At 32.6% G+C, this 16077-nt stretch overlaps 1 protein-coding gene across 1 annotated transcript; it reads right to left on the bottom strand.

Annotated features, from left to right (window-relative positions):
* Positions 1-4951: 4951 nt before the first annotated feature.
* LOC133303067 (late embryogenesis abundant protein 7) lies at positions 4952-6025 on the bottom strand. The gene is made up of 3 exons (XM_061502921.1): positions 5925-6025; positions 5690-5824; positions 4952-5288 (listed from the first exon to the last, which is right to left on the bottom strand). The coding sequence occupies exons 1-3, from the start codon at positions 5976-5978 to the stop codon at positions 5211-5213; spliced, it is 267 nt and encodes an 88-aa protein (XP_061358905.1). The 5' UTR covers positions 5979-6025; the 3' UTR covers positions 4952-5210.
* Positions 6026-16077: the final 10052 nt, after the last annotated feature.

The raw sequence follows: 16077 nt of genomic DNA, 5'->3' as shown, positions 1-16077 counted from the left end.
TAAGAGATATTAAACACTAAAAAAATATTAGTTTTTCACTTAAGTGACGGTAGCATATAAATAAAATGGAAAAAGTAATTATTATTTTTAATAATACTACTTTATCTTTTTTGGATGAAACTATCATAATTTGTTGGTCTTTTATATTTTTTCTAATCCACACTATTCTTTCTTTTTCACTTCTTTCAATTTTGTGGAAGAAAAAAAATATAAAAGATCAATAAATATATATCAAATCTGGGGCAGGAAAATTCATTCAGAGTGAAATTATGGAATTTCCTCTTGGGTCTCAGAGTTGCCTGGGATCAAGGCTTTAGAAGCATCCTTATTGAAGGAGACTCTACCCAGGTTCTGAAGTTTATAGAGCAAGATGGTCAACATAATCATCTTCTAGCTCACATTGGAAGCATAGTGTGTGACCTCCTTGAGATGGATTGGTTAGTGCAGATCAAGCATACTCTTAGATAATGAAATGTTGTGACTGATTGGATAGCACACAAAGCTTTATCTATTGAAAATAATGTTTAGTTGTTTTTAACCCACCTTTGCGGTGTAGTAATTTAATTTGTAAAGATAGTATGGGTGTTGGGACACCTAGAGTAGCTTGTTAGCTTGCTCTTGCTCCATTGTTCTTGTTTTCCAAAATAAAAAATAAAAAAAATATGGTCATGTCATTTAAAATAATATAAAATTATCTTTTGAAATAATAAATATTTTTACCATAGAAAATAGAGCAAATCCTTTCAATTTTGTTCCTAAAAAAATATTGTATATTCAAACCAATGTTATTAAACTCGGCCCGATTATAGACCCGGTCGAAGTACTGGATCACTGGTTCAACCAATGAGTCATTAGTTCAATCGCATGACCCGGTAAGTATATATAAATCTATAATTTATATTAAAAAAACTATAAATATACTTAAATACTTGTAAAAATATACCAATTTAAAAAATATTTTAATATGAAAATAATAAATTACACATCATTGTCCAACAAAAGATCAATCAAACATATAATATTTGTGATACTAGTGTTTCAGGTTCAGTAAAGACATCTTTAACTATAAATCAAATCAAAATTCTATGTATATTGCATAATCAAGATAATATTAGTGTTGTAGGTAAATAATCTATGTAAGTTAATAAGCTAGAAATCACTCAAATATTTCAAAAGAAAACAAATCATTTGTGTTTGAGAGTAAAAAAAAAGAAGACATTAATTTATGAAAAAATTAGTTTTTTTTATAGACCGAGTCGGGTCACCGATTTTTACGAAAACCGACCGGGTCACCCCGGTTCTGTAACATGGCCGGTCCAATATGAAAACCAAACCAGTTACATGATCGATTCACCAGTTTTCAGGTCGACCCGCCCGGGTCGGTCCGATTTTTATAACATTGATTCAAACTCCTTATCTCCAACTATTCAACTTTTGATCTTGAAGTTCAAAGGATCACTTTTGAGTCTATTTGGCATCAACATCGACATAGGATATAGCACATGATATGATAAGTTAACACGTTAATTTTAAAAAGTGTCATATTTTGATCCGTTAGGATACATTTTAATATTAAATAATATTTTTAATATATATAATATAATTTATATCTAATACATATAACAACTCGTAATAAGTTATATAACTAATCAAATATTCAAATTTCATAACATAAATATAAAGTAAAAATAATTTTTTATGTCAAATTTTATAATAGAAAAAAATTTAAAAATTATTTTTTCATGTTTAGTTAATAAAATAAATAAAATAGAATTTAGACCTAAAAGAAAATGTCAAATACGTGTAAGAGTGTTGACTGTGTGTATTGACCACGTGTCAGTGTCCGACATGCAATTTTTTAAAAGTGTGTATCGGTGCTTTCCAGGTCTTTTAACTATTATGATAGACACATATTGAGTTTGAAATTTAAAATTTTTGTTATCAATAAATCACGTTAATTATATAATTTTATTCACCTCACAAAATCAATTTATTATCCTAATTTTAATATGCACAAAACAATATATAATACAAAGGAAATAATAATAAATATCATGTTATTCTATTTATAAATATTTAAATTTTTTAATCATGTACATTAGTTGTTAACAATACAAAAATTATCATATAACACAATTACTTCTAATTTACTGTTTAGAATATGCACTAAATGAAACTATATTATCCAAAATTAAAAAAATTAAAAAATAAGTATTCAAAACATAATAAAGTAAACATGTTATACGATATTCTATATTTAAAATTTGAAAGTGCGGTATTAATATAAAGAATATAATGAAATTACGAATTTTTTATTTGTTTTGTTATAATTTATATATAAAAAAAAGTCATGAAACCTCCCTCTCATAAGTAAGTTACGTGGTTATACCGAATCTGTAACCTTCATTAACTTATTCATTTTCTGTGTCCATTTTTCATTAGAGAAATCATTCTCTCATTTTTTATTTTATATGAAATAACTATTTTATGTTCTCCTCACATAAAAAATTGTGTCACTATTTTTTTTTCATAGATAATGGGCCCCATCACATTGTGTATTTATTATAGAAGATAATTATCTCAACAATAAGAGAAAATAGAACCCATTTTCATTACAGTTCAAAGAGGCAAAGGTACGTGGTTATCCATTTCTCCCTCCTCCTAATTTTTTGTTTGTCTTTTGGTTAAGATAATATTTTTCTCCTACAGATCCATCCAGTTATGAACTCAGAAAATTATATTTATGTCTGCACACTTAGAGGTTCTTCGATTTTTTTTTTTTAAAGAAAGTGTGATTATTCTTTTCCAGCCAATTTAATTACAGTTTAGTGTATCTACTTTGTCACATATGGCAGAATATAACCCAGATCAGTACCTTTGGAAAAAGAATTCTTCTTTGCATGTAGAACATACCAAAGGGATAAATCTTTGGTACCACTATTGTACCTAAGTGGATATAATATTTTTTTACTTTTGAAAAAAAATTCAACACTTTTCTACTTTTGGAAAAAAATTCAACAACTTTCAAATTACTTTTTCCCGCTGCATTGCATTTTTTTTCAAAAATGACAAAATATTATATTCACTTGGATACAACAGAGGTACCAAAGATTTATCCATACCAAACCCAGGATTTTGGAGGCAAGTATGGACATTATTTGCTCAAAGATCACTTACAATTAATGTTGTTTATATGTAAAAGTTACATCATGATTTCAATTGTTTGCTTGCTGCTAAATTATCTGTTTCTTTAATTGTGCAGCTCAAGAATTCCAGAGGCTATAACTTGAAGTATAGTCATTATCTCCCCAAAAAAACAAAATTAAAAAAAAATTGTGTCTACACTTACTCACACTTGCACAAGTGTGGGTCTACCTCTGGATCCATCAAAAGTTATGCCATTCTTTTTTGGGAAATATTACTCTCATTTCATATAAGGTAACTTATCTCATTTTCTCTCACTTCGATTTTTGCATCCTACTTTTTTTTTCTTTTTATTTTTTCTTACAATAGTGAGACTCACTCATTTTCTCCCTACCACATAAGATAACTATCTTATGTGGAAGGAAATTAATAAAACCCTTCTTTTTTTCTTAACTTTTGTGGGTCCCATATTTTTTTTTTCAGCTGGAGATAAAAAATCTCTCCTGTTACAAGATAGACATATTACCCTTTTATTATTAGCTATGTCAACAAAAATAATATTTGTTGACGTGTTTGCGTTTCTGTCATGTGAGAGCAATGTTAATAAAAATGGATCGACTTGGCATGGCTGGGTCGACCCGGGAATTGATAAATCGGTCAGGATAAAACAACGGACCGGTCATGCATTAGAAGCAGTGTGATTTGGTCAGTTTTCGTGAAAATCGGTGACCCGACCCAGTCCAAAAAACCAAATTATTTTAAAAAAAAAAATCACAATGGACGTATTTTAGTATTTTTTACTTATTGACTTACACATGTTATGTACCTCCAACACTAATATTATCTCAATTATGCACTGTGCAGAAAATTTTGATTAGATTTATAGTTAGAGATGTCGTTTACTAAACCTGAAGCCCCGTATCACGATCATTATATTTTTGTTTGATCCTTTATTAGATAATAATGTGTGATTTATTATTTTTTATATTAAAATACTTGAAATTTTTATCATTTTTTTAGATATTTGAGTATGTTTATAATATTTTAATATAAATTATAAAACTATATATAATTACAGGGTCATGCGGTTTAACTGGTGATCCACTAATTGAATCAATGACCAAATACCTCGACCAAATTAATGATCGGGCCGATTTTAATAATATTGTGTTAGAGTGGCCTAGTGACAATTATTGGACACCAAAAAATTAATGGAAGACACTTGGGAAATTAAAATTTGAGGATATTATAAAACACTAACTCTTTTTTTTTGGTAAAATATAAAACACTAACTTATTTGTGAGCTTACAATTTTTTTAATTTTAGTTGAGATTAAAATAATAATGTAAATCTATTATAATATTATATTTTTTTAATAGTTACATTTAATCAAATAATAATCATATTTTGAGAGATATAAATTTAAAATTATATAAAAAATTATTTTCATGATATAAATGAGAATTCATTAGAAACTGTTATATTAAAAAGATTTTTTTTTATATTTTTGGTGAGGATATTAAAAAGAATTTACCACCAAACAAGTAGATCAATTGGTAAGAGATTGTTTCAACTTAACCAGGGGTTTCGAATTTGAGTATCTGAGAATACAATTATTTTAAAACTTGATAGGAAATAAATAAATAAATAAATACCCAATTTGAATCCGACTAATCGAGTTATTGATGATGAATTATATAAATAAATAAAATTCTACATGAAAAGATTAAAGAGGACAAAGTGGGGATACAAGCGTCAATACATATGAAAGATCTAGTTTTGCATTGCATATGTATTTTTCTTACATTTATTACATCGGCCAAAAGGCAGAAAGCTTAGCTCTAAAACAAGAAAAAAAAATAGAAAGAAGCTATTTTATTACAACTGACATTGGCTTTCTTCAACAAAGCACCATATATAACCAATAAATGAATATAAATACTTAGTTTTTGCTAATCCCTAGCTAACAACTGGGAAAAAAGCAAGAAACATAAAAATTATTCTATTCCATTTGAATTAAAGGAATAGTTAGACACTTTCACAAATGAAACCAAGATGACTTAGTTTCACTTCTTGTCCATCCCAAGTGTGTGCTTCACACTGTCCACAGCACTTTGAGCCATGTCTGTCACTTGTTCTTTAGTCTGCAACAAGAACATATGGTTTTAACAATGACAAACTTTCCAATTTCCAAAATAAACACAATTCATCCAAAAAGTCCATGAAGAAAAAATTGTCCCAAAATTATGAATAATGGGGCAGGATATTTTAATAAGTTACACTCGCTATTTTAGTCGTTAATCTTATTCATATCTAACAGTTCTAATTTATTATATATGTGTTGTTTAATGACAACTTTATTTACTCATCTTCAATATCGTTATATCATAATCTTAAGAGAAAACGGAAAGAATGAAGGTCAGCTGAGATTGTAATCACGGTGTTAGAGAAAAATAGATAAAATAAACATGAAACATGATAAGTATAATATCATATCCCAAGATTTTATTCTTACACCGGTATAAATTAAGAAATTATTAGGTACCTGTTGGAGAAAACCTGCAGCTTCCTGCTTGTTTTGTTCAGCAGTTTGTCCTGTTGTGTTAGCAGCTGCATGAGCCCTGTCTGCAGCAGCCACGGCTGAGTCCTTTGTGGATTGCATCCAATCTTCTGCATTAGCCTAACCATAATCCAAGGTTATAATATATTAGTTACATATATATATATATCAAATTTGCAAAGGCAAAGAAATTGTTCACAATGTAAACTTGAGGTTTAACCTGAGTCTGGCCATGGGTTTGGCCTGCATTGAAGTTTTGCTGGGCGCTTGACATGTTTGTTGGGTTTGAAAAAAAATAATCACAAGGACAGAATAGATGTATGTTGGTGTTATTGGTGAGTCTTTTGGAACTTGTTTAACAAAGTATATATAGTGTTTTGGTTACATCCAAAGGTGGTTGATACATAAAGATAGGATCACTCCGTTAACGAAGGCCACATATTTCTGCTCCTGAAATGGACTTTGAACGAGTATATGTATCAGCCTCTAACATGAGAAAATCACGCAGCTACAAGTTCTATTTACTATTAATTATGATTAATACACCTTACTATGATTATTATTCTTGTGTATTTCCCACCCCTTTTTTTTTTCAGGTTTGTGTTGAAAGTAACACCTAAATTTATGTAATTTATCAACACATTAGAAAAAATATACGACAAAATACGTGAATCAACTGGTAAGAGATTGTTCCAGTTTAATTAATGGTCTCGAGTTTGAGTTCTTAATTAAAATTTGTATTAAAATCTTAAAAAGGATAGCTTTGTCATTCTTGTTATCCTGCCTTGTTAAAATCTGATTAATCGGATAACCCATGAATGGATGCAGAAATTAAAAAAAAAAATAGAAAAAGAAAGAGAGAGTTGATAATCACTTAATGAATGGTTATTTTGGGTTGGTGTTTTTTAACTCTTTGCTTCAGCAGATCTTGATAAGAAGAATAAGGTGAATGATTCACATGGACTTGGGCTTGCCGTACCATTATACAAGTGGTTGCAATTGAGGCCCAGGCTTGATTTTCTAAAGGCAATGTACATTGTCATGTAATGTTTGTCTTATTTTATTCTTTTTTATATTCGGCTTTCATGGAGAGCAATAGGAAATTTAGTTAAGAAAATCATGAAGCCACTTATTATTTTATTTTTTTATTTACTAGAGGTATCTCCATCTATTGGGATGAGATTAATCCTCAACATATTTGAGAGTGGAAATTTTTGTCACTGACTCAATACTTGAGATTCGATTCAGAAATCTTTCGGCCCAACCATTTATTCTTTGAATAATGTGGTGTGCCCATTGTATTAATGAGTAACTAGAGAAAAAAAAAAAAGACTCCAGGAGAATATTTAGTGATACAACATTTTCTCCGGTCATAAAGAATGAGAATTCCACCATAAAATGTGCCTAATCTCTTATCCAACACAATAAGGTATGCCAAACATATTAAATCATATGACAATACATTGGTAAATATAAGTGTAAAAAATAGTATATCAAAATTAAAATATACTTTTATAACAGCAAGTACTCGATGTACTACGATGAGCACAATACACATTCCCCTGAAAAAAGCAATATATAGCATTATGATGATTGCAATATAAGATGAGTTACAAAAAGAATATTCACAATTTGAAGACCCTAGTCACAAGAGTTTTAATTGGTTATAATTTTTCGTTTCAAATATACCAATCACTTAAAATATTACAACATAATAAGCTGTAATCAAATAGGTTAGCCATTTGAGAGAAAATAAAAAATAAAAAATTCCTTAAGAGGACATCTAATTTTCTCGGTCGATTAACTTTTAAAATGGGGTTTTGGATTTGTATTTGCTCGTTGAAGAATTGGGTGCAGCCACAAACTGTTGGAAAGAATTATTGATTGAAAAATTTTGTTGAGCTGTATTACACAAAAAAGGTCACAACAACCTGATAGATACAAAATGTTGAAACTTGAAATCCAAACAAAAAGGAGAAAAAATACTAATAATTTTGCATTCGAAATATCTTTAGATTGACATAAAGTGTGCAATCATGCTTTAGATTCCCCGCACGGGACCTGAATGTAAGGGAATTTTGTTGTTTTGTGATAGGCGAGTCTAGGCCTCTAAAATGGGAAAAATAATTAAGTGATTCAGGCCTATTTTATTATTTGGTGGTCTCTTTTACATGAGTAAATTTTTTCTTCTATTTTTGCCTCTCTCATTTTTTTCTTTTCCCATTTTGCCTCCATGTTTTGTGAGAAGGAGCACCCCAAATTTTATGGGCCAGGAGCACTACATTTCTTCTCCTAAAATGGAGCGCACTAATGATTTAAATCGCGGGATCGACCCTTCGGATAACTGACCCACCTTTAAGGATACATTTTAGTAGTTAGATCTTATTTATATGTTATTCTTCAAACCCCCAAAAATCTCTGATTAAATCTGTAACTCTCGGGTTAGAGAGATTAAATAGGTCACTACATTTTTTGTTTTAAAAAAAATTATACGCGAAATGACATCGTTTGATGTATAAAAAAATAAAAAACAAAAACAAAAACTCGTTGCTGCCTAGATTTAGAACTAGATATGAAATATGAATCGTTATTCTTCTTCTCTTCTGATCTTCTCTCCCAGACCCAGTCTCCCTGTTTCAGTGATCTCCTCCAGCATGCTGGTTCTTCTCTCCCCACCGTTATTCATCGTGTCGCTGACTTTCCTCCGCTATTCTCTATTGGATAAAGGATCTATTTTCACATACTGTTGTAGGTGCATGAGAAGGACAAGAAGGACCTAAGTTTGATGATATAACTTTTCATTAACTCCATTGGAATATGTGTTTTATACTTTGATTAGCTTGTGAATATTGACTTGTGAATGTAATTGGTTGAATTATGTTAAGTATATTTTGAATCTTTAATGATTGGTGGTTTGATTTTTTTGAATTTTTTCTGTAGAATATATATAGGAGAGAGATCATTTGACTCCAAAATAAGACTTATAAGTCTTACTCCCCATCCTAGCCGTTGATTTTCGTCCATCCAACAGTTATAGTCTAGGAAGTTATATTAATTAATTAATTATTAATTACACTATAAATGACAACCGTTGATTTCCGTCCTTCAACAGCTGAGACGGGGAGTACTAGAGTCAAAAGAACCCTCCCTATATATATATATATATATATATATATATATATATATATATATATATATATATATATAAAACCGGGTCAGCGAAGTGATCCCGTGACCTCCTGACCTCGGTCGAGTCGATGGCCGGGCCGGATTTTTAAACACTGCTTTTAGTACGACGATGGTATTGAATTAGGTGTGACTTTTGTAATTTATACTATGTATTACCGGTAGTACATAGTGTAAATTACAAAAGTCGCTTTTTTTCCTTCTCCAGTACAAAGACAGTTGACGTGCGCGTTTTTATTGACTGATCGCACCTATACTGATTGCATTCTAGGATTTTCCCCTAAAATGATTTTAGACCAAGGATTAATGAGATAGGAGCTTTGTTTCAATAAATATGTGTTAGGATCTGAAATCAAGTGGGGTTTGCTTAGTTTCTTTTAAAGATGTTGTTTGCAGTTTTATTAAATCTGATTCGGACATTGACTAGGTTAGGGTATTGGGTCACTAGTTGGACTAGTAGGTTACTTATTGGACTGGTTGATCCGGATATATAAAAATATTTATAAATATGAACATATAAATTTAATTATATTCTTCATATCTAAAATGAGTTAAACAAGGTTAACTAAATAAGATCAAAAATTACCCAATCACACTTTTACAAGTTCATAAAGCACAAATAAATGAAAATACACGCTATTACTATGTCAATTAAATTGCAACTCAAAATCTCGTAGCATAGCTCTTAATGACATTCAAAAGGTCAGATGTTGTTAACTCATATTTTTCAAATTCATCCACATTGAAATGACACATGTCACATTATCTTAATTTATTGTTTCGCAAATTACTTCAGTATTGGAAGTTGAAATTTGGGGTCATTGTAGAAGAGTATACTATAATACTACTTGCAAATAAAATTACAAAATTTTTAAAATGAGTTCTATATTTTTTTCTGACAATATGAAACAATTTTGATTTTTTTATTTATAAAAATGCATGACACGACCGGGTCACTAGGTTTGATCGGGTTCGATCCATGGCCGGTCCGATACTTGATTCAAACAGGTCCGATGACTAGTTCATCGAATTCCAAGTCAACCCTGTCAGTTTTCACAACTCTGGGTGTTTGCATAAATTTGTGCTTAAGTTTGTCAAAATTTAAAGTATAAATAAAAAACTTTTGAAGTAAAAAAAAGTATATAAAGAAGATTTTAATGAAATTATAAATGTTTGTCTTTTTCTCAGTGCTTTAATAAAAATATATATGTACTTATTTTTTTTCGTACACTCCTCTTCTAATTTTTTTTTAAATATTTTCAGATACATTATGTTTTTCGTATATTAATGATTTGAAGATTCAACTAAACACTCATTTTTATATTATTAGAAGAAACACTTTCATTTTTATAACTAAAGGCCTTCTATAAAATGAAATAAATATTAATGGAAGATAGGGAAGATTTTCCATCACACTTAGAGGAATCACTCTACGTTCCACTAGAGGAATCACTCTCTAAAATGACATTTTGATGCCCTACGTTCCATGCCATCTCTAAACCATGAAGAATGCCCCATAGTTCAGCTTTAAAGGAGCTGTACACACCCAGTCTGAGGGCAAACCCACACATCCACACGCCCTGCGAATCACGTATCATACCCCCACAGGCTCCCTAACCTGGGTTACTACGAGCTGCACCATTAGTATTGATTTTAACAAATCCAAGCTCAGGGAATTGCCATGATATATTAGTGAGAATGTTACTAGCTCCTAATACCAAAGCTGCCATGTTCGTTCTTTCCACATCATTGAAAGCTTTATCCACATCCAAAGCTAGCCCCCTAATTTTTCAATCCTTAATTTCCAAAGGAATGGCCACACCACCATGATGCACTAGGTTCCTCCAATGCATAATTTCTAGCATGTTAAGAGGAACACAGTTACTCGGGGAACTGATGAGGATCTGATAGCTCCTCAACCAATATTATCCGCAAGCCATTGAGACAGGTTGCTTGTAAAGAAATTTGACCCTTGGAGTTAAGGTTCCTTTCTTTTGAAAAAAAGCATAAGCCAAAAGTCAAATTATTTTTTAAAAATTTAATTTTATCTCAACTCAACTCCAACTACTCCATCCCACTACTATCACTTACATAACCTTTTTAGTAATTTTATATATAAAAAGTGCTTATTAATTTTAAAATCCAAATAACTTTTTTATTTAAAATTAATTTTTATGTATTACATCCAAACATAAAATAGCTTTAATTTTTTTAAAAAACAAGTCATAAAAAACCCTTTTTGAAAAACTCCATCCAAACGTATTTCTATTAAATATCTGTTTGACACGATTTATTTACAATGTCACTTCTCCTTTTAAAATAAAACTCGAGCCAAATACTTTTTGAATGAGTTCTTAAAGAATAATTATTTTAATTAAGAAAAATAAAAAAAGCTAAAATTCCTATGACTATAGCTTTTCTCAAAAAATAAAATCAAATTATACCACTATATCTAATAAAATCTCAAAACGTTTGGTATTCTGAGAGATAAATAAACCATCATTCCTACAAGATGATATCTATCTCTCGTTTTTTGTTTTTTTTAGGGGGGGGAGGATGTAAAATTGTATTAACCCAAATGATTTACATAATAGACAAGGCATACCCTGCTATAGGAATCAATTAAAACAGATGCATCAAGAGTGAGTGTCTAAAACAGATGCATCTAGTGCGAGTGTCTAAAAATTAGAAATTTAATCTTGTTAATCACATCATTTACAAAAATGGGAGAATTCTCAAAAAGCAACAAATTTCGAGCCATCCAGATGCAATTGACAATGGTGGCTAAAACCAAGCAATTAGTTTTTCTCAAAAGGCTTGAGATTTCCCGCCCATGAATGAGTCTATTGATGGTGCCCTGTAGCGAAATGGTGCGTCTGTTAAAGGGGATCTAGTCACGGATGGTACCCCAAATGCGAAGAGTGCCGCTGCACGAGAAGGAAAGACGATTATAGCTCTTAGCCTTCGTGTTACAAATAGGGCACATAGAGCCTCTATTTAGAAACTCTGCTATATCAAGAGTAAGCAGCCTTTTCTTTGTAGCAAGCCAGAGGATGAATGAAAATTTGAGAGGAAGAGCTGCATTTCACACAACTGAAAAATAGTGAGCTCGCGGCTTATTGGTGCAAATGTTATCATAAGCATTGCCAGCAAGGAGCTAGTCATTGTGAACCCAATAATCAAGCTTCTATTTTGTCGCTTCCACATGTCCCTCTCTGTTTTTTTATCAAATCACGAATGGAGGCAATCCTTTTGAGTAGAACAAAATCAAAACAATTGCTGTAGAAATCCCAAACTGAGCCATCTTTGAAATAAAAGTGGTGCACCCAACGAACCCACAACGAATCTTTCTTAGAATGGAAATCCCAAAGTACACGAGATAGAAGAGCCTGATTCTATGATTTGAGGCAAAAGAGACCCATGCCACCCTATTTTTTTGGGGAGCAAACTGCATTTCAAGATGCTAAAGGCTTTTTCTTGCCCAAATTAGATTTGCCCCACAAGAAATTTCTGCAAGAAGCATTAATTTGGTCAAGAACTGAACTTGGCAGAGGAAAAATCCTATCAAAAAATTGACGGTACCCTAGATTACGGCTCGAATGAGCTCCAATCTGCCCGCATAATAGAGAGTCTTGTGGCTCCAACCCTGAACAAGCTTAGAAATTTGAGAAAGAAGAAGGGCATAGTGGCAAACATTCAATTTGGATGACATAAGCGGAACACTTAGATAGTGGAAGGGAAAAGAGCCAGTGCTAAAGCCCGTGAGCTCAAGCATATCAGTAAGGACATTGTTGTCAACACCCACAGTGTAAATGACAGATATTTTAGTGCTTATGGACAGACCAAAAACATCACAAATTTTTTGAAGTTTTCCATAAAGAGCAGTGACAAATAAGAGGTCACATCTGGAAAATAGCATAATATCATCCGTGAAAGCAAGATGAGCCAGATGGACAACAACACAGGAGGGATGGAAATTGAAAGTAGTGTTATCATCTAGGATTTTCAGATCCCGTGAGAAATATTCCAAGCAAAGAATAAAAAGATAAGAAGAAATGGGATCCCCTTGTCTCAAACCTTCGATGCCCTTTAAAATGGCCGTGGATCGACCCATTCACAACCACACTAAAGGAAGTGAAGGTGACACATTCTATGATCCAGGAGCAAAACTGAGTAGGAAAACCCATGGCTTTAAGCACCCAATCAAGAAACTTCCAAGACACAAAATTATAAGCTTTGTGAAGATCAATCTTTAACAAATACCTAAGAGATATCCTCTTACACGTATACTTTCGGAGAAGCTCTTAGACAAGGAAAATATTGTCAATCATGTTTATATTCTTTAAAAAGCAGATTGAGATTCTCCAATAATCTTCTCTAGAATAAGGGTAACCTGATTAGCCAAAAACACAGAAATGATTTTATATAAAATGTTGCATCTAGCAATTAGTCTATATTGACTCACCCGAGAGGCATTGTCAGATTCAGGAATGAGGGCAAGAAGAGCATGGTTCACTTGCTTAAGAAGCTTGCTTGGTAAAAAGAATTAATTGATAGCTTCAAAAATATCATCCCCAATGATATTCCAGGTATTTTTGAAAAAAAAGAGCATTAAAACCATCAAGATTGGGAGAAGTGTTATTGTCCATCCCAGCAATAATATTCCGACCTCTTGCTTAGAAATTGGGCCCAAAAGAGACTCAAAGCAGACATGATCAACTTTTGGACCAGAGTCACAAACAGTTTGGGATGCAAGAAGAAACTGCCCTTGAGAACCCATGAGATCCATAAAGTGATCAATAAATTCATTGCAATTTCCATCTAGGGGTAGAAGTCTGACCATTTTATTTCTGAATAGCAGCAATAAATATTTTTGTTTCTCTTTATCAAGGCGTGGAAGAATTTGGAACATTTATCTGCCTGCACAAGATATTTGTTCTTCACAAGTTGAACCAAATATATGGTTACCAAATCCAATTGGGTAGCATCTTGCGGATGTTACTGCAAAAAAAGAAGCTCGTTTTTGTAATAAGTGTCGACTTAAGCTACACGGGTTGAGAGGTTGCTAAACTCTCGATTAGAAAGAGTTTTCATAGGGCCTTTAAGAGACTTCAACTTTTTGAAACAAAGAACATTTCTCAACTGTTGTAAGTATAATCCCAATGCTCTAAAACAATGGAAGAGAAGGAGGCATGGTCAGCAATGGCATTACTAAATTTAAAAGGAGTGTTACCTTTCAAGCAAATCATATTAGTGACCACATTAATAGATGCATAATCAGCTATGGATTCAATGTTGTAAATTTATGCAATAGAATGTTGGAATAAATTAAACCATTGTTGATTGCAAAGTGTGCAATTTAATTTTCTCCAAAACCTCCTATTCGTCCATGAAAAAAATTAGCCATGACTGTTCAGCCCCTTAAGGGCCAAAGTAGAGCAACAATTGAAAAATCCTGCATCTCATAGGCTGAAATAAGAGACCCAATTATACGATCTTGGGGAGACTGAAATTATTAAAATCCCTCCAATATAAGCCAAGGACTATCCAAGAAGAGCCTAAAGAGATGAGGTTGTCCTAAAGATGCGTTCTGGCATTCACAGAATGTAAGCCATAGAAGAAGGAAACCTGGAACGGCTTAGCTGTGACTTTGCACTTGATAGAACAATGAATAAATTGGGCTGTAGCTTCTAACACAGAGAGGACCACCCGATCAGACTTCCACAAAACCAAAATACGACCTGCATTATAAGTAGCAAAATTGTGGGTAAAATCCCAGTCATTAAACTTCCTTTGCATAATCTTTGTGACATAGTTAACATCAAGTTTTGTTTCCAGAATAGCCATAACATCCACCCCCTTACTGAAAAGAAAATATTGCATCCCTTGATGTTTCAAAGGCAAGTGGAAGCCTTTGATATTCGAAGAAAAGATAATCATTGGGGATGATAGGAAGTTACCTCCCCGGCACAATTCTTATGTTTATGTTTAACCCCCTTCTTTGGTTCAATCCGAACCTCTTTGTGGTCATTTTCCTTGCTTGGCAACAATTGTTTCTGGTGAGATTTATTACGAGCCTTGATTTTTGAGAGCACAAACCCTTCATTAGCAGTTGCAAGGATGAAGCTTTGGGGTCATTTGTAGTGGCTCTTTGTTGCTGTAGGGCATTCTGAACTGGAGTAACAGCCTTTGCATAAATTACTTAATTGGAAGATGATTCTGGAACTATGGTTAGATTAACCACTGCATTGGGCTGAGGGGGAGTTTCTTGGCCTGGAGGAGTGACCTCTTCCTGTTGAGTGTCAGTGGCAGGAATGGCCTTCTCAACTGCTGCTGGTTGTGTTTTCTGCTTGTCTTTCTTTCCTCCTCATAAAGCCTGACAGTTTTTCAGAAGATGACCAATCATCTTACAATGACTGCAAAAAGTAATAGTAGTCTTATATTCGATCATCTGAACAAATGAATGACGATTAGGAAGTTTAAATCAAACTTCATATATGAGGTCTTTGGCTGCACCGACCTCCACCAGTGCCTTAGCAAAGGAAATGGACCCTAGGGATGCTATAAGATGATCAGTGCGAAGAGGAACCCTAACCTAAGACAAAATTCTTCCCCGGGTATGAGAATTCCAAAGTTCCAAAGGTAGATTATGAAGCTTCACCCAAACTGGAATGCAGCTTAGTTCCTCGTTATCGAAATCAAAGAAATGTGGCATGATTTTCAGAAGCAAAGGATGCTGAAAAATGAAGTAGGGTCCCCCTGCCAGCATTTTGTGTATGCTTTCCTTATCATTGAATTTGAAGACCAGCCATCCATTTTCATGAACAGAATAGGAGAATGGCACTCCCAATTTTTGATAGGCTACTAAGAGTTCTTTCCTTCCTTGGAAACGACCTACAACATACCCTATCAAGCTGAATCCTCAAATATCTTCAAGGGCATTAACATCTTTATCCTCGAGCAAAAGATCAACATTAGATTTTTTTGGTGAGTAACCTTTTGAAGGCTTTCGATTGTCTTTGAAAAGATTCACCCATAGGGTTGAGGCATCACTTTTCTTCTTCACTTGAGAGCTGGTGTGTATCATTGCCAATGGAAGAGGAAATCTCATCTACTGAGTCATAATCATCCTCCCCTAGAGTGCGAGAGCCACTCGGAGACTCCTCAATATCCAGGGCTGTCACAGG

This window comes from Gastrolobium bilobum, unplaced genomic scaffold (assembly GCF_033153095.1).
Source record: "Gastrolobium bilobum isolate Gb01-03AN ecotype WA unplaced genomic scaffold, APGP_CSIRO_Gbil_v1 utg5596, whole genome shotgun sequence".
NCBI classification, from domain to species: Eukaryota; Viridiplantae; Streptophyta; class Magnoliopsida; order Fabales; family Fabaceae; genus Gastrolobium; species Gastrolobium bilobum.
The sequence above is the reverse complement of the archived record's forward strand: the minus strand, read 5'-3'. Positions and strand labels throughout refer to the sequence as shown.